Source organism: Alosa alosa, chromosome 19, assembly GCF_017589495.1.
Source record: "Alosa alosa isolate M-15738 ecotype Scorff River chromosome 19, AALO_Geno_1.1, whole genome shotgun sequence".
In the NCBI taxonomy this organism is placed as follows: domain Eukaryota; kingdom Metazoa; phylum Chordata; class Actinopteri; order Clupeiformes; family Clupeidae; genus Alosa; species Alosa alosa.
The window spans coordinates 20815976-20842108 of record NC_063207.1 but is presented as its reverse complement, the minus strand read 5'-3'; the positions used below and the strand labels follow the sequence as shown (position 1 = coordinate 20842108).

The 26133-nt window shown below is 42.5% G+C and overlaps 3 protein-coding genes across 7 annotated transcripts in view; all 3 read left to right on the top strand.

Annotated features, from left to right (window-relative positions):
- pcnx1 (pecanex 1) overlaps positions 1-9301 on the top strand; it is a 66934-nt gene extending 57633 nt beyond the window's left edge. The window contains 10 exon segments of the mRNA XM_048228360.1: positions 941-1194; positions 2072-2302; positions 2578-2678; positions 2963-3113; positions 4156-4221; positions 4499-4773; positions 5116-5291; positions 5799-6310; positions 6451-6591; positions 6715-9301. Coding sequence (XP_048084317.1) covers positions 941-1194; positions 2072-2302; positions 2578-2678; positions 2963-3113; positions 4156-4221; positions 4499-4773; positions 5116-5291; positions 5799-6310; positions 6451-6591; positions 6715-6855 — 2048 coding nt within the window. The 3' untranslated portion in view covers positions 6856-9301.
- A 7997-nt stretch (positions 9302-17298) lies between these two features.
- Positions 17299-21192, top strand: LOC125284052 (cytochrome c oxidase subunit 7A2, mitochondrial-like). Of its 2 annotated transcripts, none has more exons than XM_048227758.1 (4): positions 17299-17484; positions 18486-18575; positions 20740-20824; positions 20974-21192. In XM_048227758.1, the coding sequence occupies exons 1-4, from the start codon at positions 17314-17316 to the stop codon at positions 21030-21032; spliced, it is 405 nt and encodes a 134-aa protein (XP_048083715.1). In that variant the 5' UTR covers positions 17299-17313; the 3' UTR covers positions 21033-21192. The 2 variants fall into 2 exon arrangements, with proteins under 2 accessions (XP_048083715.1, XP_048083714.1); XM_048227757.1 differs by having other exon boundaries at positions 17299-17490.
- Positions 21193-21988: 796 nt separating this feature from the next.
- The window catches only part of col12a1a (collagen, type XII, alpha 1a), a 56816-nt gene continuing 52671 nt past the window's right edge, over positions 21989-26133 (top strand). For 2 of the 4 annotated variants that reach the window (XM_048227289.1, XM_048227290.1), the window contains exons 1-2: positions 21989-22210; positions 23179-23282. In XM_048227289.1, coding sequence (XP_048083246.1) covers positions 23213-23282 — 70 coding nt within the window. In that variant the 5' untranslated portion in view covers positions 21989-22210; positions 23179-23212. The remainder of the gene's footprint in view (positions 22211-23178; positions 23283-26133) is intronic. The other 2 variants (XM_048227291.1, XM_048227292.1) reach the window with 2 other exon arrangements.

Genomic DNA, 26133 nt, shown 5'->3' with positions numbered 1-26133 from the left:
GATGATTAAAATTCTTCAGAGAGGAAAGCATGAGTGGGGAGTGAGATGTGTGTTTCGAAACAGTCAGACAAGCACATAGACAGTAGCCCTTACTAGACTAGATCTGACTGGAACTGACACCTGACTGTATAAAAACAGCACTCACCGATGCACTTCTTTTTGTACTCTACGTTTGAATAGTTTTAAATTGTTCTAGAAATGTTGGGAGAATTGTTTTAAAAAGCTTTAAACTGTTTGCCATGTTGTAAGTCGCTTTGATTAAAAATGTCGTCAGCCAAATGTAATGTAATGTTACATCACACCCTCTTCTGAATAGACTGTTATAGATGATAGGATTGGTTGGTGAGTGTGATGCGCAATTCTTTTCATGTTGTTACTGAGAGGGAGGGAGAGAGGGACCCGAAACGCCAAAGCAAGTGTTGCCGCTTGAAAAATGACGACAGTGAAATACTCTATTTGCGATATAACACTGCAGTATATTGAGTATATTCTGTATATCGCCCAGCCCCAATGGGAACATGCAGAACCACAATAATGAGGAACATTGCCCAGCCCTAATGGGAACATGCAGAACCACAATAATGAGGAACATTGCCTAGCCCTAATGGGAACATGCAGAACCACAATAATGAGGAACATTGCCCAGCCCTAATGGGAACATGCAGATCCACAATAATGAGGAACATTGCCTAGCCCTAATCGGAACATGCAGAACCACAATAATGAGGAACATTGCCCAGCAACATTGCTCAGCCCAGTCATAAGAGATCAGAATTATAGTGGCTTCCAAAGAATCCAGACACAGAATTTTCATGCTTTAAGGCCTGCATCTGTCCTTTCGTCTGTGTGTGTGTGTGTGTGTGTGTGTGTGTGTGTGTGTGTGTGTTACTTGTCCATGTCTGTGTGTGTTGACCGACGTGCGCGTCTCCCCGTCCGCCAGGTACGTATTGCCAGCAGCGTGAGGTGGAGGCCATCACAGAGGGCGTGGAGGAGGACGAGGGCTGCTGCTGCTGTGAGCCGGGCCACCTGCCGCACCTGCTGTCCTTCAACACGGCGTTCGGTCAGCGCTGGCTGGCCTGGGAGGTGCTGCTCACCAAGTACGTGCTGGAGGGCTACAGCATCACTGACAACAGCGCCGCCTCCATGCTGCAGGTGTTCGACCTGCGCCGCATCCTCACCACCTACTACGTCAAGGTGAGAGGGCCCATGAGTGTGTGTGTATGTGTACATTCTCATTCTATCCCATGGGGAGAGAAAGGAGAGATGTCATCACAACATCCCATCAGAGAGATAGAAAGAGAGAGAGAGATAGAAAGAGAGAGAGATAGAAAGAGAGAGAGAGCGGAGGTGTACTGGAGGGGAGGGGACTGTAAAGGGAAAGAAAAGGTGAAATGTTCGTATGAACAGAGAGAAGTGCTATTTCTAGAGGTGTGACATGGCTCATTGAGCAGCAGTGCAGGCCAGGAAGAACAATCCAAAATAGAAAGCAGAGGCCCTGGGGCTTTACACACACACACACACACACTCTCACACACACACTGTGTATAAGTATATATACTCTTTTGATCCCGTATTTCTTTGGTCTCTGTATTTATCCCAATCCGTGAATTAGTGAAACACACTCAGCACACACTAATCCCGGCGCAGCTGCAACAACAGCGGCGCTCAGGGAGCAGTGAGGGGTTAGGTGCCTTGCTCAAGGGCACTTCAGCCAGTGCCTACTGGTCGGGGTTTGAACCGGCAATCTTCCGGTTACAAGTCCGAAGCGCTAACCAGTAGGCCACGGCTGCCCCTTAAGGTGTGTGATGCGTCTGTTTGATTTGACATCTCCTATGGGATATCATATGCCACATGACGCAGCACAATTGAGAGATGTTGATGAGCATTTGCCCATTCAAGTCTCTTTTTAATTGTTGCCTGTTAGCCTGTTGGATGTGTGTGTGCGCTAGTGTGTATGGATGTGTGTGCGCTAGTGTGTTTGGATGTGTGTGTGCGCTTCTGTGTGTGGATATGTGTGTGCGCTACCCCCACCTGTGTCCTGTGACCTGATGCCCCCACCTGTGTCTTGTAGGGCATCATCTACTACGTGATGGCCTCTCCTAAGCTGGAGGACTGGCTGGCCAACGAGGCCATGCGTGAGGGCCTGCGCGCCTGCGGAGAGCGCCACTATGTGGACCTGGACCCCACCTTCAACCCCAACATCGATGAGGACTACGACCACCGGCTGGCCGGCATCTCACGCGACAGCTTCTGCGGGACCTACCTCAGCTGGATCCAGTACTGCAACTCACGCAGGACCAAGGTGCAACACACACACACACACACACACACATACATATGCATGCAGTGGACAGATGGGCACTAGTGCACCGGTACAGGGCTGCTAGGGTTGTCCACATCCTTTTCTGTTTGAAGACGAGTGCTGTCAACATTGTTTGAAATAGAACAGTTCATTCCTGGCTGTGTGTGGTATCTCTTCCATGTGCTGTTCTAGTGTATTTTAGTAAATGGTACGCCTCTGTGTTGTATAACATGGTCCCCATGGCTTTGTCTCTAAACACGGGTCTCTCTCTGTAGCCTCTGGAGAGTGAGAAGGACTCGTCTCTGGTGCTGCTTTGTTTTGGCTTGTGTGTGCTGGGCCGTAGAGCACTGGGTACTGCAGCTCACCATATGTCCAGGTGAGGGCGCCACAAACATGTCAAACTCACCTCCTGTGCGAGAAAGCTGCTGGTTCCCCTCCTACAGGTCAACACAAGTAACCTTATGGGGCCTTCTAGGAAAAAATAAGCTCCTTATACACAACAGAAGATATGATGGTGCAATTAGCATTTTGTAGCACTTGTACAAAATAAGATTTGCTCTAGTTTTGTTCCAGGTATAAGCCCCTTATTCCTCAATTAACTGGAGTTTTCACCCCCACTGTCCTTAACCCTGGGTCTGTTGTTGTCCTTGTCTTGGACAGTAACTTGGAGTCGTTTCTGTACGGGCTGCACGCCCTGTTTAAGGGCGACTTCCGCATCTCTTCGGTGAGGGACGAGTGGATCTTTGCAGACATGGAGCTCCTCAGGAAGGTGGTGGTCCCGGCCATCCGCATGTCACTCAAACTACACCAGGTGAGGGCTTTGTGTGTGTGTGTGTGGGGGGGGTGCGTTTGTGTGTCTTCTACAAGTCTACTGTACCTCAGCTTCAGGGTCATCAAGGTGTGTGTGTGTGTGACACCAAGAGCACCAAAGAATACAAGATCATCATTCTTCTACAAGTCTACTGTACCTCAGCTTCAGGGTCATCAAGGTGTGTGTGTGTGTGACACCAAGAGCACCAAAGAATACAAGATCATCATTCTTCTACAAGTCTACTGTACCTCAGCTTCAGGGTCATCAAGGTGTGTGTGTGTGTGACACCAAGAGCACCAAAGAATACAAGATCATCATTCTTCTACAAGTCTACTGTACCTCAGCTTCAGGGTCATCAAGAGCACTGTGTTCTTTTATGGAATAATGATTACTTGTCACTCTGCCCCCTGAGATCTAAGCCCTGACCCTCAGTGACTGAGTTTAACAGGCTCTGTGTTTCATTTTTATATGTTTTGTTCTGTTGAAGGTGACTAACGTGTGTGTGTGTGTGACACCAAGAGCACCAAAGAATACAAGATCATCATTCTTCTACAAGTCTACTGTACCTCAGCTTCAGGGTCATCAAGAGCACTGTGTTCTTTTATGGAATAATGATTACTTGTCACTCTGCCCCCTGAGATCTAAGCCCTGACCCTCAGTGACTGAGTTTAACAGGCTCTGTGTTTCATTTTTATATGTTTTGTTCTGTTGAAGGTGACTAACGTGTGTGTGTGTGTGACACCAAGAGCACCAAAGAATACAAGATCATCATTCTTCTACAAGTCTACTGTACCTCAGCTTCAGGGTCATCAAGGTGTGTGTGTGTGTGACACCAAGAGCACCAAAGAATACAAGATCATCATTCTTCTACAAGTCTACTGTACCTCAGCTTCAGGGTCATCAAGAGCACTGTGTTCTTTTATGGAATAATGATTACTTGTCACTCTGCCCCCTGAGATCTAAGCCCTGACCCTCAGTGACTGAGTTTAACAGGCTCTGTGTTTCATTTTTATATGTTTTGTTCTGTTGAAGGTGACTAACGTGTGGCACCAACGAGTACAAGATCATCATGCTCAATCGCCGATATCTCAGCTTCAGGGTCATCAAGGTGTGTGTGTGTGTGTGTGTGTGTGTGTGTGGACACCAAGAGCACCAAAGAATACAAGATCATCATTCTTCTACAAGTCTACTGTACCTCAGCTTCAGGGTCATCAAGAGCACTGTGTTCTTTTTATGGAATAATGATTACTTGTCACTCTGCCCCCTGAGATCTAAGCCCTGACCCCTCAGTGACTGAGTTTAACAGGCTCTGTGTTTCATTTTTTTTTATATGTTTTGTTCTGTTGAAGGTGACTAACGTGTGTGTGTGTGTGTGTTTTTTCCAGGTCAATAAGGAGTGTGTGCGTGGGCTGTGGGCAGGGCAACAGCAGGAGCTGGTGTTCTTGCGGAACCGCAACCCAGAGCGCGGAAGCATCCAGAACGCCAAGCAGGCTCTACGCAACATGATCAACTCGTCCTGCGATCAGCCAATCGGATACCCCATCTACGTGTCGCCCCTGACAACCTCCTACTGCAACAGCCACGCCCAGCTGGGCCACATCCTGGGCGGACCCATCAGCTTCGGCAACATCCGCAACTTCATCGTCAGCACATGGCACAGGTGTGTGTTTGTGTGTGGGCATAAGTGAATATGACTTGCCTATTTCATCATCCCATTATGTTGTATTAACAAAGATAAAGTAAATGGTGTTAGTCACGTGGAGTGAGCTGCAGCAGCAGACTCTGTTGGGATGACAACATACACGTGCAGGTGCTTGATCTGTAACTGCAGAGGGAGTGTGGGAGAGCTGCTGCAGTGAGAAGGACTCAATAACACTCCTCTCCCTTTCCCCCTTTTCTGTGTGCGCGTGTGTGTGCGCGTGTGTGTGCGCGTGTGTGTGTGTGTGTGTGTGTGTGCGCGTGTGTGTGTGTGTGCGTGCATGTGTGTGTGGGGCTGTATTAGGCTGCGTAAGGGCTGCGGTGCTGGCTGTAATAGCGGGGGGAACATTGAGGACTCGGACGCGGGGGGGTTATCATGTGGCAGTGGGAATGGGGGAGTCAGTGACTCGCAGCAGAGCTCCGTCTCTCAGGGGGGACTCTCGGGTCGGCCCCCCCCCTCCTACCAGCCCCACTCCATTGGTGAGCATGACATGGACACACACACACACACACACACACACACACACACACACACACACACACACACACACATGCCGTCTCCTTCTCCTAATGGTATCTTTAAATTTGATAGTTAGTAATTAGTGAATGATGTACAATGTAAGAAGTGCCTCTCTGTCTCGACCTCACCTGTGCAGTGACCACATATTGGTTTCCATGACTTCTTGTTTTCAATGTCTAATGTGTGGTCACTTAGCCTGTATTTAGTTAGGGTCAGTCTCGGTTTTCTATCTCTGATAGTAAAGAGATATTCTGCCAATTTATTTTCTTTGTTTAGGGCCAGATAACATTCTAATCTACTTTTGATTTTTAGTTTCTTCTTTCCAGTGTTCTAAATAGGCTTCTCTACATACATACATCCTCTTTCTCTCTCTCTCTCTCTCGCACGCTCTCTCCCTGTCTGTTTTAAATAAGCTTCTCTACATTTGGGTAACTTTGTTTTCTCTCTCTCTCTCTCTTTCTCTCTAGGCACCAGTCACAGTTCCCAGTCAGTCCAGTCCGGTCTGGTGCGCCACTCCCCGGCTCGCGCCTCCGTGGCCAGCCAGTCGTCGTCCTGTCGCTACGGCAGCAGCCGGCACTCATCGTTGCGCACGTCGGCCACGGGCCTGGAGCCATGCCGGCGCTCGTCCAGCAGCCAGCTCTCGCTGCGCACGCTGCCCACCTCCCTGCAGCTGCGGCTGGGCAGCGGCGGCCCTGCAGGCCCCTGCGTGGAGCCCCTTCCGCCCGGAGGGCCCTCGGGGTCCCTGTCCAGCCACAGCATCCCGGCCTGCAAGCGGCACACGCTGGTGGGGCTCCTGGGCAGCGAGGGGCTGGGCGCCGCCCTGGGGGAGCCTCCCACCACCAACACCACCACCACCACCGCCACCATGCTGAGCGCCGTGGGCCACACACACTACCACCCGCACATGATGCACGCGCCACACACACACCACCCCACGCTCGGGTGCCTGCGGCGGGAGGACATCTCCTACCGAGTGCAGGTGAAATGAAACACGCGTGGGTGTGTGTGTGCGTTGTGTGTATGTGTGTGCGTGCATACCTACATAAATATAAATCACACACAGCCTGTGATGAATATCATTTGTATTGTTCATGTGTATATAGATGTGTGTGTGTGTAGATAGTGGATGTGAGTCAGGTGCTGGAGGTGATTAACATGTCCAAGCGGAAGGAGCTGCAGTGGCCAGATGAGTGTGTGAGGCTGCGCTCGGGACGTAACTACTGGAGAGACTGGAGCCCCCGCGAGGGTATGGAGGGACATGTGAGTTGACCACAAAGCTAAAGGACTACTTTACCCACAATTCCTCTGCAAACACACAACCCTGCCAAATTGGGGTAACCAAATAATAATAATAATAATAATAATAATGTTTATCTGGTCCAGGTAATACACCGGTGGGTGCCTTGCAGCCGCGACTTGGCCACGCGCTCCCACATGGACAGGGCCATCCTGCTGGTTCAGGTGGAGGATAAACTGGTTCCCATTATAGAGATGGGGGTCATCGAGCTGGGTGCCGAGGTCTGACCTTTGACCTCTCCACAGAGGGCAAAGTTCAACTTGGGTCCTTACCCTAACAACAAACCCTTTCAACAGTCCCCACAGTGGGACCAGAAGCCAGGGAAAAGTGCAAGTTCAAAGGCAGATCATGTGTACACACACACACACACACACACACACACACACACACACACACACACACATATGCGTTAACACACACAGACGGAAACCTGCCTTCTTGCGTGTGTCACACCAATATGCTGCATGAGGGATTGACTCCCATCAGAACTTTCCTTAAGTTGAACATTGCTGGGTTTTCTTTTTTCTATGCATCAAATTATGATTATGGCAACGATGTTGACGACAGTGACAATAATGATGTTTAGCGCAAGTCACTCAAAGATTCATGCCTTCATACATGCACATACACACACACACACACACATACATACACATACACATACATACATACATACATATATACACACACATATTTATGCATACATTTATACACACATACAAGTACATGCACAATATGCACAAACTGTTCATACACAAGCACAACTCAAAGATCCGTAATCTGGTATAGGCACACACTCAAAAACAGACCTTCAAGTGTATAGTATGAACACGTCCACATACGTACACTTACACACTCAAAAACAGACCTTCAAGTGTATAGTATGGACACGTCCACACACATACACCTACACACTCAAAAACAGACCTTCAAGTGTATATTATGGACACGTCCACACACATACACTTACACACTCAAAAACAGACCTTCAAGTGTATAGTATGGACACGTCCACAGATGTACACTTACACACTCAAAAACAGACCTTCAAGTGTATATTATGGACACGTCCACATACGTACACTTACACAAACAAAGACTCTATTAGTGGTGGTTAGGAATGGGCAAACCGTTAAGGGTTACACAAGACCTAAGTGTTTGTTTGTTTTGTTCTTTTTGTTTGTTTGTTTGTTTATTTGTTTTTGTATAATTTGTAAGAAATCTTTTGCCAAAAAAGCCTGGCATTCGCCACATGTGTGAGGCTTGCTGCCAAGAGGGAGGACACTAACGGCCCTTAGCCAATCAGACCACTGAATGGGCTACAGCCTATCAGGACTCAGAACACAGAACAAGCTGTGGTCAGTCAGTAGACTGACAGAGCCTTCAACCAATCAGGACACTGAAGTGGCCATTGAAGTCAAAGGGCCGTAGCCAATCCAGAGACCAGGAACAACCCCTTCAGTGCACTGATTGGATGGGTTTGGAGGCCTGTAGCCAGACTGAGAGGCTACAGCAAGTCAAGAGCCTGAGCAGTAGTGGCTCTTTGCCGTCTGACAAGTTACAGCCAACCGGGTCACCAAAGAGCTGTAGCCAATCAGGAACCTGAAGGGACTCTAGCCAATCAGAGGTTCAGGATCAGTAGGTGCTGCACTCTATTTTTTTCCACTACACCTCTCTGGTCTAACTCCACTCCTGGGGCAGCTTGCCCTGCACGTCACCCTTCATGGCAAAACCCTTCTAAGAGGGCGTTAGGTGCATTTATATGATGCAGGGCCAGCACAGTAAAGGCCCTGACTCTGCAGAGGGCAGAACAGATTTCCCAGGGCCCACTACTGAGGGGGAGTCACTCATAGGCACGTCCGTTTATGCGGCGTCAAGTCAGGTGGGTAGGGTCACTGAAGCGTCATGTCAGGTGGGGAGGGTCACTAGTGCCATGTCAGGTCGGTAGAGTCACTGAAGACACAGCACGTTTCTCAGCTGTTTTGCAGTGTTTAACAATGCAGTGCAAATCGCTTTATTGTCAGGAGGCTAGTCTAGCTGCGATGGGCGGCACCCCAGGTAGTCTAGCATGAGTGACACAGCTGTGCAACGGGGCAAAATCCCAGGAGTGGCCTCAGACCAGGTCAGCTATTTCAGTGATTTTCATGGTCATTCCATTTTTTTTTTCTTCATTTATTCACAGTTTATGAAATAGTACATTGTTTCATAGAAAACAAAAAAGGCTTGCACTATAGTTTTTTGTTTTTGTTTGATTTACAGTAATGCACTACAATCTTGAAGATATATCAAGCTATTTATTACTCACCATCTTGAATCGCCATGGTAACCGTTGCCTTGGGAATGAAAAATGCAATCATCATTCTGCTCATCAGCCGTTTTTGTTTTATCCTTTTGCATTTTTCTTTAACTTGAAAGAATAAAGTTTTTACCATATATAGTTATATAAATATATGAATATATATTATATGTGAAAAAATGATTTTGTTTTGAATATTTATTACTGTGAACATTGTATTTACATTTTGTTACAACTTCATTTATGGGACAAAGGTATATAGTTCAATGTATCAAGGACCATCGGTTTGAAACAGAAGGCCGAACTTTTTGATGGACTGTTCCATTATTTAACTTGATTCTTTTGTAAGAGGGGTAAATAAAGGGTGTTTGATTTAACTTTGTGCTTGGTTGTCTTAGTAACATGTTGCTCTACATATCATTGGCTGAATGGACAGTGGCTGAAATGAGTCAGGCATGGTCAGAATAGGGGCAGCCGTGGTCTACTGGTTAGGACTTCGCACCTGTAACCAGAGGGTTGCTGGTTCGAACCCCGACCAGTAGGCACGGCTGAAGTGCCCTTGAGCAAGGCACCTAACCCCTCACTGCTCCCCGAGCGCCGCTGTTGATGCAGGCAACTCACTGCGCTGGGATTAGTGTGTGCTTCGCCTCACTGTGTGTACACTGTGTGCTGTGTGTGTGTTTCACTAATTCACGGATTGGGATAAATGCAGAAACCAAATTTCCCTCACAAGTCAAAAGAGTATACATACTTATATTTATACTTAGAATGCACTCTTGTACTGTACATTACCTGAGCATCAGCCGTAGTGCTCTATGCTTAGCAAAAGCATTGCTGTTCCAAATGTTAATTCATTATGCTTGCAGCTGACTTGGCTGATCCCATTTGATTTATTTTGGAATAGACTTTATTTGCAATGTAGCCTAGTCTTTAATGTGGGGATGACCCCACAAAACATGACAAAGACCTGGTGGTACGAAACAGAACCATTTTACTTGATATTGTGCAGACACTAAATTTGAACATTGTATGATACAATGACTGTCATGATACTCTAGTGGAGGGCTGAGCAATTAAACAGAAATTTTTCATATAATAGTTACTGTAGTTGAGTGCTCTGTAGCAGGGCTGATGTGCACTTGGCACTGTTTTCAGATCTCTATGTGCCTTCCCTACAGCCTAACAACAGGCTACTACAACGAACTGAAATTACAGTTACTTTGTAACGAGCTTAATTACTTTCTAATGCGTTACCCCCAACACTGCCTACAGCCTACAACAGCGCTGTGCTGAGAGTGAAAAAGGGGGACATTGCATTCCAGGCCCCGGGGTGGGAAATCGGGAGAATTCCCGGTGGGCCGGTCGAGGAAAAAAAATATTGACATTTGTCACGTTAGTCTAACTTCTCTTAAAGTAGGCTAGGCTACACGTTCCGCATTCTGTGCATGGCACCGTTGCCTCTGCATGGGTTGTAGCCTACCGTGTGAGGGAGTTCTCCCCTCCCAAAAAGAGTTGGTTGCGTCCATATAGCCCGTCTTTTCCAAAAAGTTTTCTCAGATACGATAGCCGGGCCGGCCCGTACAGTGGCCATAAGCGTCGAAGGATGGATGGTAGAAAGAGGCCAGGAGGGACTGAAACGGCTAGGTAGATGCTGCTAAATGTGCCAAGCTTCTAGATTAGGCCTACAGACAAAAGTGGCAACTGGTAAAGAGAGATAGCCTATAGGCAATGATTATTAGCAGTTATTGGGCTAATATTGGACGTTTGTAACGTTGTCAAGCTATTTGCAAGCAACATATTACATTTCTTAAAATATTAGCCTTTTGTATCCGAGTCATAGACTTTGCAGTATGCAGATATTAATAACAAAACTGAAGTTTGATCTGTGTAGGCTTATGCGGTAAAAATGGTAGCCTGAGCAGCAGATCAACCAGTCGACCACTGAAAATGATGAGCCCGAAATTAGTGAGGAGGCCATGACTACAGGGACAAGTAGAGAGGATAAATTAGTTATTTAATGTAAGAATGAGCAAAAAAATTATGCTACATGATGAACCTATATGCCTTTGCTTAGAAGAGTGTGTAGTAAATGAGTGGGCTAAATCACCAAACAACAATATAGCATGCAAAAAACATGTAGCCTAAACATTAGTTAAATATGCCTCTTTGTGGAAGCGTGGAATAGGCTACATTTGAAAGGCTTTCTTTCTTTCTGTCTTTCTTTCTTTCTTTCTGTTGTTGTTAACTTGTGGAAGATTTGAATATTTTTGTTAACTTCTCAGTTGAAGTGAATTAATATAACCTTTACACATTTGTTGAAGGTACTAATAAAAACTACAGGATAGTAAGAGCTGAAATGTTGCTTAATTTATCCAATTTCCACCACTATGGAAAACGTGGACCGGTCTTGGGCCTGAAACTCCCGGGCTGAAAAGTGGCCCCACTCCGGCCCTGCCACTCGCTGACATGTGGACACTACGGCAAAGCCTATGATCAATAATTCCTGTCTCAGACCTACACGCAATAAACAGCCCTGTAGGTACCCGATTAGAATGTACAGAGCACATTGTAAACTGCATAGCGCAATGGAGAAGCCGTCGCACTGTCAGACACAAGCTTAATTATGGCAGTAAAACTGCCGGTTTAAATCCCGTGATACGCTTTAAAGCAGGCGCTGTTTTTCTTCTCCACCCCCTTTAGGCCTATTCGCTGTGTGCAATGTGCGCAATATTTCCCGTTACGCGATCACTGTGGGTGGGCTTTCGCACAACCCCAATATGTCAGGATGAGATACTTAAATAAAGATGACCGATGAAACGACTGCATTTCCATACAGAAAATGAAAAGTGTGCTTGCTCAACTATCGTACATCAATATGATCAGATATTGGAAATATAGCTGCAAGCGACAATGGCGGGCCCGAGCACCTGCGGTCCATATCTGACGTGTGTGCTATTTGTTTGTGCATGTTTTCTACAGCGGAAGCACCCGCTCACTTCCTGTTGGGTGTGACATTTTACACCGATGGTAGTCACTAGGTGGCACTGCACCATTAATATGTAGGGTACAATGATGCGCTTCCAAGTTATTACAGTGCATGAAAATGCACTGTACTGTTCTTCCTAGGCATTTTATTATTCTTCTTCTAACGCAGTTAATGCAGCTTCAACCGTTTAACGTAGAAACTTCATTCAAACTATGTTACGTCGGTATTAATTAAAAACTACTCAAAATTTCCCCATAGACTTAACATGGGCTGATGACATCACAATAGAGTCGTTAAGCAATTAGAATCCTATGGCAGGTGTTCAGGCCACCTGGATCAACTGCCAGTCTCAGGCTTTAAGCATACGTCTTTGACCGAAGGATGCAAGTAGCCTAACGTTAAACTCCATCACAGTAGCCTAAGCCAACAGCGCTCTAGGACTAGGCTTACCCACAACAAATTCCTGCATCGGCTACATCTGCTGGAGTAAGGATGAGGAAATATTTAATAAGTGAACTTTACCGGCTATGGGGGAACTATGCACCTTCTGCGGAGCTTCTGTGTCAACGCGACATTCTCCGACGTCCAAAGTATGTCCACCGAGGATCGCGTCGCAACAAAATCTGCATGGCTCGCAAAGATGACAAAATAATCCCCTGTCTCTGGACTGTTGATCGTGGTCATTTGAAGCCTGATCAACAAGTTGACCATACTGTGCTTGCCTGTCTGCCCAGATCGGATGTGCACAGTCAGTCAAACCGATTGAAAGCTGGATTGTTCAACATAAGATCCCTCACCAACAAAGATTCTCTCGTCAGCGACTTCATTGTGGACCACAAACTGGACTTTCTATGCCTGACGGAAACGTGGCAGCAAAGCAATGATTTCTTCCACCTGAACCAAGCAGTCCCACATGGATTTGTTTACATCTGTAAAGCCCGCTCATCCGAGAAGGGAGGTGGTCTCGCACTGCTCTATCGCGAGAATGTGAAACTGACACCGCTATCTGTGCCTGATCACACCTCTTTTGAACTGCTGGCTGTTAAACTCAGAGGACCCATACCCACCATTATTGCGGTATTGTACAGACCACCTAAACCATCAAATATGTTTATTCCTGAACTTTCAACTGTTCTTACTGCTTTGAATGCAATGTCTCCTAATGTCATCCTGATGGGGGATTTTAATATACATATGGACAAATGTTCTAATGCATTCACAAAAGACTTTATGGATATGCTTGACTCCTTTGGGATCACACAATATGTTGACTTTCCAACCCACAACAAAGGACATATTTTAGATCTGGTCTGTTGCTCTGGTATCAAGCCTGTCAATATTAGTACTGCTGAACTACCCATCTCTGACCACAAAGCTGTACTGTTTGACACCCATCTGCCTGTCATGAAGTCCAAGGTTCAGCGTGTGATGTCAAATCGCAACATTAAAAAGGTGGACCCAGAGGAACTCACTTCTCTAATTGCCACTTATCCCTCCCCTGCTTTTAATGCTTCATTGGGGGATTTAGTTGCCTTTAGATGCCTGCATGTCTACAGCACTTGACAGACTTGCTCCTATGAAGACGCAAACTGTTTCATTTGTGCACTCTGCTCCTTGGTTTACACCTGAACCCGGCATATGAAATCCTTGGGCCCTGGAGCGGCTGTCAAAAAGACTGGTCTTAATGTACACAAAGACATGTATTCTGAACACCTGCATCAGTATAAAACGCACTCTGTGTTGCAAAACATCATACTATGCAAAGATAATCAGTGAAGGACAAGGAAACACCAGGGCTCTCTTTTCTACTGTTAATGGTCTCCTTAAGCCACCTGATAACATCTCCCACCAGGAACTCGCTGATGAATGCTGCTCCGCCTTCCTGAACTTTTTCAATACCAAAATTGAGGCAATCCACCAACAATTAGAATGTTCCATTACTCAGTTGAAACAATCATACTCACTGAGCACTCTGGGCTCACCTTCCATCAATGAACTCCGTGAATTCAGTCTCCCTGCTGAAAGTACCATCTGTGGCCTCATCAAAAAGTGCAATTCCTCCACCTGTCAGCTGGACCCTCTTCCAACAAGCCTGGTTAAGAGCTGCCTGCCATCTATTGCTCGATGATTACATCAATATTTCACACCTCTCTTCTCTGGCACTGTACCACCATCCTTTAAAACTGCTATTGTCAGACCAACACTGAAAAAAAAACTTGGATTGGATTCTGACAACTTCAACAATTACAGGCCTATTTCCAACTTGCCTTTTCTCTCCAAAGTTCTTGAGAAGATAGTGGCAACTCAACTCCAGGATCACCTGAAGGACAATGACCTCTTCGAGCCATTCCAGTCTGGATTTAGATCCTATGCACAGTACTGAAAACGCCATGATTAAGATTACTAATGACCTCCTCTGTGCAGCTGATGATGGACTTATTTCCATTCTGATTCTCCTTGATCTCAGTGCAGCCTTTGACACCATCTCCCACCATCTTCTCCTGGAACGTTTAGCCAATATCGGAGTGCGGGGCAGCATTCACCAGTGGTTCACCTCCTATCTCTCTGGAAGGACACAGTTTGTACAAATGAGTTGCAAGTCTGAGAGCAGTGTTGTGACAAGAGGGGTACCCCAGGGGTCTGTGTTGGGCCCTCTGTTGTTTATTATCTACCTCCTCCCACTTGGCACTATCCTCAGGCAACATGGTGTACAATTTCACTGCTATGCTGACGACACCCAGCTCTACTTATCTACAAAACCTACTGCCACTCTTCCTCCAGCTGCAATTACTGCCTGCCTGCATGACATAAACTTGTGGATGACACAAAACTACCTGAAGCTGAATAGCAGGAAGACTGAGCTCTTAGTGGTTGGCTCCAAATCAGCTCTTGCTAAGATGGAACCTTTCACCCTTTGTATAGATGGCAGCACCATCCCTTGCTCCAACCAGGTCAAGAGCCTTGGTGTCATACTGGACAACACACTTTCATTTAGTGCGCACATAAACAGTATGTCTCGAAGTGCTTTTTTCCATCTAAGGAACATTGCACGGCTTCGCCCAGCGCTCACCCAGCAGAGTGCAGAAGTCCTTGTAAATGCGTATGTGACATCGCGCCTTGACTACTGTAATTCCATCTTGTCCGGAATCCCTAACAAGCTACTCCATCGGCTCCAACTAATTCAGAATTCTGCAGCAAGGATTATTATAGGCTCCAAATCCACTAGTCATGTAACACCATTACTGATGCAACTGCACTGGCTTCCAGTTGCCTACAGAATACATTTCAAAGTCCTACTCATGGCATACATGGCCCTACACAATTATACCCCCACCTACCTCACTGACCTCCTAGAAGTCTACACTCCTGCCCGCTCACTGAGGTCCTCCTCAGCAGGCCTACTGCATGTCCCTAATGTGAACCTCAGCACCCAGGGAGAGAGGGCTTTCAGCTACATAGCCCCCAAGCTGTGGAATTCACTGCCAGACTACATGAGACATTGTGACTCAATTACTGACTTTAAAAGCACACTTAAAACATATCTCTTCAAGATGGCTTATGGACTGACTGACTGACTGACTGATTTTTACTTTTTTATTTTTACTTTTAATTTATTTTTTTGAGATGACTATAATTTTACAACCTTTTTGTTTTGTTTATTTGTGAAGTGACCTTGGGTGACATGAAAGGCGCTCTAAATAAAATGTATTATTATTATTATTATTATTATTATTATTATTATTATACAAACTGGCCCTATTAAGACTACACATCCTGTTCAACTGCTTCCTCTGCCAAAAACTGTTTCAAAATAAAAGTCCTCACTACAATATTTCACTGTTAAACAATTTAACCCTTTAAACTACTGAACTTTTTAACTGTTCAGCCATTGTAACTGTTACTTGTCATCAACTATGACTCCTACCCACTGTAGCTAGTTAGCATTGCTAACATTGTTAGCATGTTTAGCAAAACTGCTAAAAATGATTAGCTAAGTTAGCTAAGTAACATAGTTAGCATGTTAGTTAGCATTTTTAGCAAAACTGTTAAAAATGATTAGCTAAGTTAGCTAAGTAACATAGTTAGCATGTTAGTTAGCATGTTTAGCAAAACTGCTAAAAATGATTAGCTAAGTTAGTTAAGTAACATGGTTAGCATAGTTAGCATGTTAGCATGCTAGTTAGCTAGTTAGCATAACTGCTAAAAATGATTAGCTAGGTTAGCTAAGTAACATGGTTAACATAGTTAGCATGTTAGCATGCTAGTTAGCATTTTTAGCAAAACTGTTAAAAATGATTAGCTAAGTTAGCTAAGTAATATGGTTAGCACAATTAGCATGCTAGCATGTTAGCATGCTAGTTAGCATAGTTAGCATGACTACTAAAAATGATTAGCTAGGTTAGCTAAGTCACATGGTTAGCATAGTTAGCATGCTAGTTAGCATAACTGCTAAAAATAATTAGCTAGGTTAGCTAAGTAACATGGTTAACATAGTTAGCATGTTACAATGTTAGTTAGCATAGTTAGCATACCCACTAAAAATTATTAGCTAGGTTAGCTAAGTCACATGGTTAACATAGTTAACCGTGTGACCATGTAAGCTAGTTAGCATAACTACTAAAAATGAAAACATTAGCTAAGTTAAGTAACTTGGTTAACATTATTATCTTTGATAACATAGTTAGCATAACTACTAGCAAACATTAGCCATTCCAACGGTCAGTTATCGTCAATTATCTACCTAAATAATTTAACCATTTAAATTATCCACCTATTTAACCGTTCAATCATTCCAACTATATTAAACCTTATCTACCAAGTAAATCATTTAACTATATAAACTATCCACCTATTTAACTGTTCAGTCATTCCAACTATATTAAACCTCATCTACTTAGCAACCAATATAGTTTGTTTTTACTCTGTATGATATTTTACATCATATTTTTTGCATTTTCATGCACTGTATTTCCTTCAGGAAATGCTTTTCTAGTTAGTTTATGACATACACATGTGTGATATGCTGTGCAATGCAATGCAACAGTGGACTAGTTATCCTAAAAAAACTGCTTTCAGCATACCCACTTGAAGGGGGTGGGGGCATGACTCCATCCCCTTGTGTTCGTCTTAGGGAGGTCCACATCCCTTCCAACTTTTGTGTGTGGGGGTAAGGTTATTTGCTGACTACAAGACTCAATGAGCCCACAATATAAAATTAGGACGCCTGCAAATTCATACGCCAAATCTGAAACGAATCTGATTAAATTTCTAGGAATGGTAGAGGTAAGACCAGTGAAATAGCCATTTTTTCTGTTGCCAGATGGTGGTGTGCTAGATGGATAGTTGAGAGCGCTCTGGCTACAGCCTGCAGGACGGGCTCTGGAGAGTATAAAAGTAACTCCTATGCGGAAGGTGGCAGTAATGCACCAAAATCGGTTTACCAACCGACAAAATAAGCGGAAGAAGAAGAATACTCGCAAGGGTATCTGGGATATCACGGAAGAGCGGTTTTGTGTCCTTGTGTCAGAGACGGTTGATAAAGCAAAGAAAATGTCCATGTACAGGCACTTTATGGTGGGTGTATGTATTATTTTTATCTTTGCAATATTAACTTTTGAAATGTTGCTGTTGTGAATATGAATCCCTTTTTGTGGAAGTCTTATATTCGTGTGAATTAACATTAGTGGGTCAATGTTACCTCACTATGCTAAGTTAGCTAACGTTGAGGTACTGTAACCCCTATGGTTTCTTTTACTGTCTATGGGTTTACCTATAGACAGTACGTTAACGTTACAAAGTTAACATGTCCCAGGGAAGTTATGTGTCGATGGCATCGCGACTTTTTTGTATTTTCAAGAATTAGCGAAAAACTAACGTAAGTTAAACCTTATCGACAAGGTAATGCCCGAACCTATTTTTTGTCATTTGTAGCAGCTCTACGTTAATGGTCGCAAACCTGAACTTCGCACTAGAAATCAGCAGTAACGTTGTATTAGCCAACACCAGTGTTACTTTGTTTTGGTTTTAAGTAGAGGCTGTTCTTAGCCACATTTGTGATGCCCTTACGAAAATTGCATATTTCAAAGAAAGTGTTATTTTGAGACCAGTATTCTAACTTTATATAGAACGTGTTGTTTTCCTGCTGCGATAATTTGTGGCGTAATCGTCATTGCCCCGTGTTTAACTTGATATGTTTTTAAATACTGCTTAGTTGTTTAGGTTGATCCTGTCACAGACCCTATAGCTTATATAATATATGTACAATTAGAAATGGTTATGTCAATAGACATAGGAATTCATTTGAAATAATCTTTTCACATAGTTATGTGGGGAGTTATTAATAGGCCTCTTGACGTAGCTAATTTACGTTTATGTATGCTCCATATGGGGATAGCAGAGCTCGGCTACGTGCTCCCTCACGACACATCCCGATAAGTGATAAGTCACTCACTGAATTAATGTTACTGTTTTCCACACTGTTTTAGGGTCTGTATTAAGCATATTGTTGTATTTTAAACACAATAGTCATCTGAATGCATAGCAAGTTCTTTTTTTCATGCATCTTGTGTTTATAGGCCCTCAGGCACATTTCCAGGAGGAGTATTGGCACTAGTGTCTGTAGGCAAGTTGAAAATAAAGTCCCATTGAAGCAGAAGATGTTTCAGGTGAGTCTGAGGAAACTTGATGTTGCCTGATTTTTTTTTTTTTTTTTTTTTTGGCATTCGTTAATGTAATGGGATTGTTCGTACTTATGTGCATCCCTTGTTGAGGTTCATGTATTATTTCTATTTGTCAGAACAAAATTAGTCCTGTTGATGTTATAATATAATTGTAATGATAATGTTATGGTTAAGTCTTCATTTTATCCCCAGGCTCTGGAGTGATTATTTTTTTCTGCCTTTATAGAAAACCAGATAAGTACAGTTATGCTAACCAGGGTTTCACTGGTAGTGAAGGCTGTGATGACTAATGCATGTTTGCAGTGTGATTTGCCAGTACCCTCAGCAGAACATGCAAACAATATCAGATTCAAGGCTTTGCTTGAGCAGCTGTTTTACTGTGGTAGATGCTGACACACGCTCTTGAGTCTGCAGTCCAAAACATATTACAGACTAGACTGCTTTGATATTACCTGCCACTTAATTGCAATTGATAAGCGATAACATCTTGTTTCCTTTTATGTTTATTTTAACATGGTCTAGTCACATAAGTTGAGTTCTGGATGTTGAAATTGAGTAATTCTGCCTTTAGTATCACACTGGTCTGATTGTCATTTCTATTGGGAGCTTAAAAATAATAATAATTACCAGCTGTATGCCAAAACGGAGACATGCCTGGAAAAAAAAAAACCCTATTAACTTATAGTTTATTAAAACTATTCTCACTATTAAGATTTAAGAATCTTATTAATTTTGGCTGTAGGCTATGTATGAACATTAAGCTCTACACTCGCGCCTCCATCTCTCCTGACCTCGGCTAACCTACCTTCACCTATTTCTTGAGGCAAACATTTGCACTGTACATTTAAATCTAATAATCTCGCAAGCAAGTCTCAAGCCTTAACCTTCAAGTCTCAAGCAAGTCCAAGTCATTTTTTGTGACAAAAGTCAAGTCATAGCATGGGTCAAGCAAGGCAAGTCATAGCCAAATCATACACATTCATGATTTACCCACTTTTTCAGTTTAAAATAAGCTACAGTTGGCTAGTTATGAACTGCTGGAGTTTTATTTGCAACAATCAAATAGACATTGCATTCATTCAAGCCACATACATCTGAATGATTTATAGAATAAGATTAAATATATACGAATAAAAATAAATGTAGGCTATTTAAAGTAGACCTATTACAAAATAGCCTATTATTGTTTCAATATGCCTCAACTATTAGGTAAGCTATCACAAAAATATATTCAAACAGTTCAAGTTACACCTGTCATCTCCAAGGACCCAATAATGTTGAAAAAGTGAACTAATCAATTATATAAACGCTGCCGCTGACATCACTGCCAAACTTTGACAAGCGCGACAGCGCAATGGGTTTTAGGAGGTTTTAGGACAGTCAATCACTCATTATACAAGCCTAACATGTGAAGTAAACTTACTTTACTCTATGCTGATTTCTGGCAGTTAGCTAGGCCTACTGACAGTTGTTACTACTAGGCTGTAACGTATGGAACAGGGACGTGTTTAAAAGGGAGGGAGAAAGAGAGGCGCTTACTTTAGTTTACATTGGCAACATTTTCGCTAGCATATCAAGATTAAACTTAGACAAGAAAATGTTTCACTTTGCCATTTCACACATTTTAACCTAATATCTTGTTACTAAAAAGCATAATAGAAAGAGGAAAAAATAAATAAAGTCAAGTCATTTCAAGTCATTTGCCTCAAGTCTAAGACAAGTCTCAAGTCATGAATAGCATGTCCAAGTCAAGTCTTTTATACATGTTGATCAAGCAAGTCTCAAGTCCTACAAAATATCATGTGACACATTTTTACTACAATATGGCTTCTTAAGGGATTTATCCTATGTTCTTATGTTAGCATTTGCAACCTACATCTGTATAGTAACTTACCTGCAATATGATCCAGAGGTGGTGCAATTTCAAAGATTTGGGCCATATTGCAGTGTCATTATTGGCTTATTTCTATGAAGGATGGGGGTTAGCCCAAGGCTTTTCTTGTTTCCCCAGTGTGAGCATACAGTAATTCCCTGCTTTTATCACAGTGCACATGCATATCAGCTCATCTGTAGTCATAGCTGCTCATACACTACAGATCTCATAAACACTCGGATCTCCATAATAATATGTATTTTTATATGTGTCTAGGAGGACAATGGTATACCCATTCATTTGAAGGGAGGCCCCAAAGATGCTCTTCTGTACAGGGCAACCATGACCTTGACTATTGGGGGTGGGTGAACTTTAATTTTAGGGCTGTTTAAATTTAATTAACCTCACTGTTTATGAAAATCTGTTTTGTTGTATTTTTTGGTAGATTTACCAGTTTGACATGAATGGGAAAAAAAATCTTATGCATGATTTCCCCCTCTTTTTGAACAGGTACTGCATACCTTTTATATGAGCTGTTCAACGCTGCTTGCCCAAAGAAGAAGGACTGATTCATTTGACTTACCCCTGTGTACAACAACTTTTTGCCAGTGTACATATTCGTAATCAGGGAGTCTTTTGTCTCGTCAATGAGTGTTATTTAATGTGAATGGGATCAATACTTGATTGGTGTTGCAATCAACAAATAGTAAATAAAATCTCTACAGTGTTTGTTTGTTGTTTGTTTAACATGAGCAAGGACAAGAGACAGAAATTCTCAAAAGAGGTGTTCAAATTGTTGGTATACCTTTTCGACACATCTTCTCCCACAATATGTAATCATGAGATATTTTACTTAGCTTGTTTTCATCTGAGCTGGTACAATCCTGATACACTAGAGGGCAGCATTTACCATAACGTTCTCTGCCCATGATCGTGAAACTCGTAACACGAATTCATAACAAACATAAAAATATGAGAAATGCTGCAGATGGGAGACATCGTATTTTATTTTTATGATCATCATTATTCAACAATGTGTTGGCTACAGAATTGCGATGTGAAAATCATCTCACTAATGATGAGAAATGACACGTTTGGGCAAACGCCTGACATCTTTGGCACTGAGAATTAACTTCGCCTAATCAGAGCCAATAAGTCACAAAAATGTGTGAATAAGTAAGTCAGTGGGATAAAATATCGAAGCAAAATGGCCCAATTGTTAAATCCAGTTAGGCTATTATTAGCAGTGAACGCGCTTTTTATTGACAGCGACTTGAAGGCTGTTTGTGAAAAATCAACAAAAAAAATACAGCAATAGCTACAGTAGACTATATAGTTTATAGCCAACCCTTGTTGCATCCATCGAAATGACGAAGCATAGGCCTACTTAATTACATCTTAGAAATAAATACCTCAGACGTGAGGGAGGGAGTGTCTGAGAGGCTACCATGTTCTTGGGCATTTTGCCCAATTTGTGGCAGCACTCTGTTGAGTTAAGCAGAGTTTCCCTTAGTTTCTTAAAGTGAGAGGCAGGAACTCCCCCCTATTAAGTCGCATATAGGCGACTAAGGAAAGCTCCGTCCCACTTGAAAAGAGGCTGTCCCTCAAGAAGCTCCCATCTGCAGACTGAGCTTCAAGCAGTCAACTAGAGAAGTCTTCTCTAGGCACCCAGTAGGAGCTTCACCGGTTTTCTGAGGGGGGCATCTCCGCAAACGCATAGTTCTTAAACTTTCCCAACCTTAATCAGGTAAGTCTAAAATAATGTAGCCTTTTAGACTATTTTAATCTGTCCAATTAGACTAAATCAGTGTTCTATGTGTGAGAGATTTTAGGCAAATTTAGCCTAGTTCAGATATCTTCTCTATTTTTTTTTTAACAAATTCAGTGCTCCACTGTAGGCTAGCTTATATTTGTTTCTTTTTACAGTCTAGGAAATGTCACAGGATCGCCACAGATTATAATTACGCCAATATTTATGTTTTATGTATCTAGCCAGCCCAATTATTTATTTGTTTACTTATTTTCTTACTTAGCCTAGTTGTTTATTTATTTATTTATTAGCCTTATTTAGGCTACACTATTTATTCTAATAGCCTTACACTGTCCAACATTCACCAGGCTGCAGGCAGTTTCGATTAGACGGGAGGTTTAGATTTTGTTTTTTAACAGGCCATTTTTAGATTTAGATGAGTATTTTTTGTTTTGTTTATTTTCCGTTCCCAACCATTTTCGACCTCTAGTAAGATTTTGTTGTCTAGAACTATGCGTGCTTTAGGCTAAACATCACCTCAGTATTGGCAATCGACGTCTAATTAGATAACCACTCGGGGGCGCTCAATAACCATACGAATTCAGATATCAATTTGAACTCTCCTCGAGCTGCCAGAGTGCCAACCTTTCTTTAATTAGAATAGCCTACTGTCACTCATGGCTAATTAGAATTGTCAGTGGAGGCCTTTGCAAGACACAATTCCAGTGGTATAATGTATTCAAGAGTATGGATACATTTCTTGTGAGGGATATGCTAACCTTTTTTTTACTTTTTTAGGTTGCAAAGGGTATCTTACATAATAATATAGGCTGGCCTATGCGCATTTTTTTGTGCCACACGGTCTAAATTTAACTTACTTTAATTAACCTCGTTATTTAGCTTATTTAGCCACAAAGTCTTCAATGCAATATAGGCTTAATAAATGATTGATGTGTCTTCTATAGATTTATTCATGTTCTGCTGACCTCCTGCTTGAAAATGAAGACAAGACTATTGGTGGCTACAGCCGCCCTCCTTGCATTGCTCTTGAATTCAGTAGATGCACAAGGTAATGGTCCCTCCTTTCTTCCCTCACTCTTTACTCCCCCTTCCTCTATGATTAGGCGTATCATTCCAAACAGCTTTCTCTTCAGTGATTCATCACCCAGAAATATGGTCAACATTTCACTAAACTTATAATATGCATATTATTATGATTGGTTATTGTGCATTCGTGAGGGGTATTCTCAGCTAAACAAGCAAAGTGTTGAACAAATTAACTGAAACCCTTGATTATCTTTAACATTAATTATTTGTTAATAACGGATGTCGGGACATAAACTAATGTAACAATTTGTATAATTGGATGAGGTAATAAACTCAAAGCAGTGTAACATTTGAAGCAGTATGATTTTTCACATTTCCTGATATCATTTTATAGTCAGTAGCCTAATGCAGTCCCAACATACCTAAGGGTATGAGGTCATCAATATGAGTTGGTAGCCTAGTCAATTTCTCTCAACTTGAGGCTGTCAGACCTATCCAACGAAAACAAAACGTCAGGCCCTTTAATCAGGTAAAAATCACAAACTTTTAGAGCTATAGTGAACTTTTTTCAACTTTTGTTATATTTCACTTGTCAGAAATTTCTTCAACAGATTGTTCATCGTTAATTTACATTCGGACAACATGCCAAATTAAGCAGTAACATTTTAAGCTTTTACCAACTGTCATCATTCTCTTCAAAAAAAAAATGTTTGATCTGTATAGGCTCTACAGTAAATTGGAAGACAAAATGGAAACTTCTGTTTCTTTCCCCTCAAACTTTTTTGGGGTATCAGATGTCTTCCCCCATATATCTTCAGCAACAGAATGGAAAGATGTAATATGAGAGAGGCAAATTAGTCCTCAGACAGCACAAAGACAAAGAGCCTTTTAGCCTTCTTTCAGACATTTTCAAAAATGCTGAGTTGCAATTCATATGGAAAGTTAATATGCAGTAATGTTTAATGTCAGCACATGTTGTGGAATTACTTTGGCATCTGCTCTCCTTCTCTGGGAGACTCCAGCCTTTTCTGCTAGCTGCCTGGCAGTTGCACAGGCCAAAATGAATGCCTGGCTGCCTGGAGGCAGAGGTTATTGACACTGGCCAGGCGAGCTCTCTTGAGAGAGGGAGAGGTGTTCTTCATAAGTCGGTGGGTCCCTCTGGCACACCAGTGGCAATGAAGAAAAGAAATTGGTGGATGTCAACAAACAATAATAACATTTCCATACAACAAGTGTATTTCTATTTGTTTATCCGGTACTTTAAATTAATGAAGACTGTGCACTATGCGGATCATTTAAAAGCTGGACAAAAACATTTGAGCAAAGTCAATTGTGTCATCACGTGTGCAAGTCATTTGTCACATGGTATACACATTTTATGGTTCGGTGGCAATGGTGTGCTCAGTTCACTATTTGGGAATTGGTGAAGACTACTCCCATGCAGCACAATGTGTGTGGGTCCAGCAAAGGGCCCCTTTGGACACAGGAAAGCAACATACAGTTGAACGTGCCAGGTTGGTGAGCCTCTTTTTTTGAGTGGTCTCCATGGCCTAAGCTTCTTGCTCAGGTCATGTGTGTCGTCTGCCTGTGCACCTGATGTGTCATGGCTTCCTCTTCTAAGTATTTTAAAATGATATTCTCACACTCTCATCATCTAACCCCGATATTCTTAAGGCTAACGTCGAGGCTAACTTCGACGCGTGTCAGGCACCACCAGTGGGCTTTGTTCCATTAAAAGTAAAGGAGTTCTAAACTTTGGCATCACTTGACGCTCGTCAGATGCCGCCAGTGGCCGCCAGTGGCCGTTAGCCTTTCCGCTGTTATCATCAAACCACCCCCACCCTCACCCACCACCCCCCGGCCACAACTCACCTGTACACATAGCTCATTCCACTGACGAAAATGTATTCTTAATCCAAAATGCATGCTCATTGCACTATAACAAACTAGGCTTTGCATGCGTCAACAAAGACAGTCGCATGTTGTCTTTCGCACCACTATGTTAAGTCTGAAGTAGATGCTATTATTCCTTCATAATTTATAACTAAATGCAATTTGTAGATTTACTTAATAGGTAATTCCTGTAATGGAAATGTCACTCATAAAATACAGGACAATACACCTTCACAAGCACTTTCCCTAAAACACATTCCTGAAACAATCATTCCTTATAATACTAATGTATATACTCATAATACTGACAGTAATACGCATTCCATATACTATCAAGCATTATTATTATTATAATGCTTTTCTCATTATGGCATGGTATTTAACCCCCTCTGGTATTGCTGGCATGCAAGCAGTCTCCTGAGAATATCATTTTAAAATATATTTATGGTCTCTCTGTGTGGTTCCTGTCGTACATGGAAATGTTTGTCCGTTTTTTTTTTTTTTTTTCAGTTTGGTCTGCACACCTTTTATATGTACATGTGCATGATGCAGTGACGGCAACCTCAGTATGGACATGTGCATAGTATTTTTATTCCCCAGAATGCATCTGTCATATTTTTTTTATTTTTATGTGCAGTTCATTTTAAACTTTCCTTTCATTTTTTGAGTAGTATCCTGTTATCTCATGGCATCTTGTGTATACATTCTGAATGAAAAGGAAGTACACAAAAGTCTTCTATGACGAATGTGTATTCTTTTTAAGAGGTTTGCAATGGATGTGTGCCATTGGCATGTTTAAAGTTTAAGCATAGAAAGATTTCACCTTACATATGAAATATATGTATATATACTCTGTATATATATCATATAGTACTCTATATAATATAATGTCAGTTCCACTTCTACTGTGATCTGGCATCTTGGATTCCATTGTATAATCAATGACTTGGGAATGAAAACATTGTATTGTCATGTTGTAC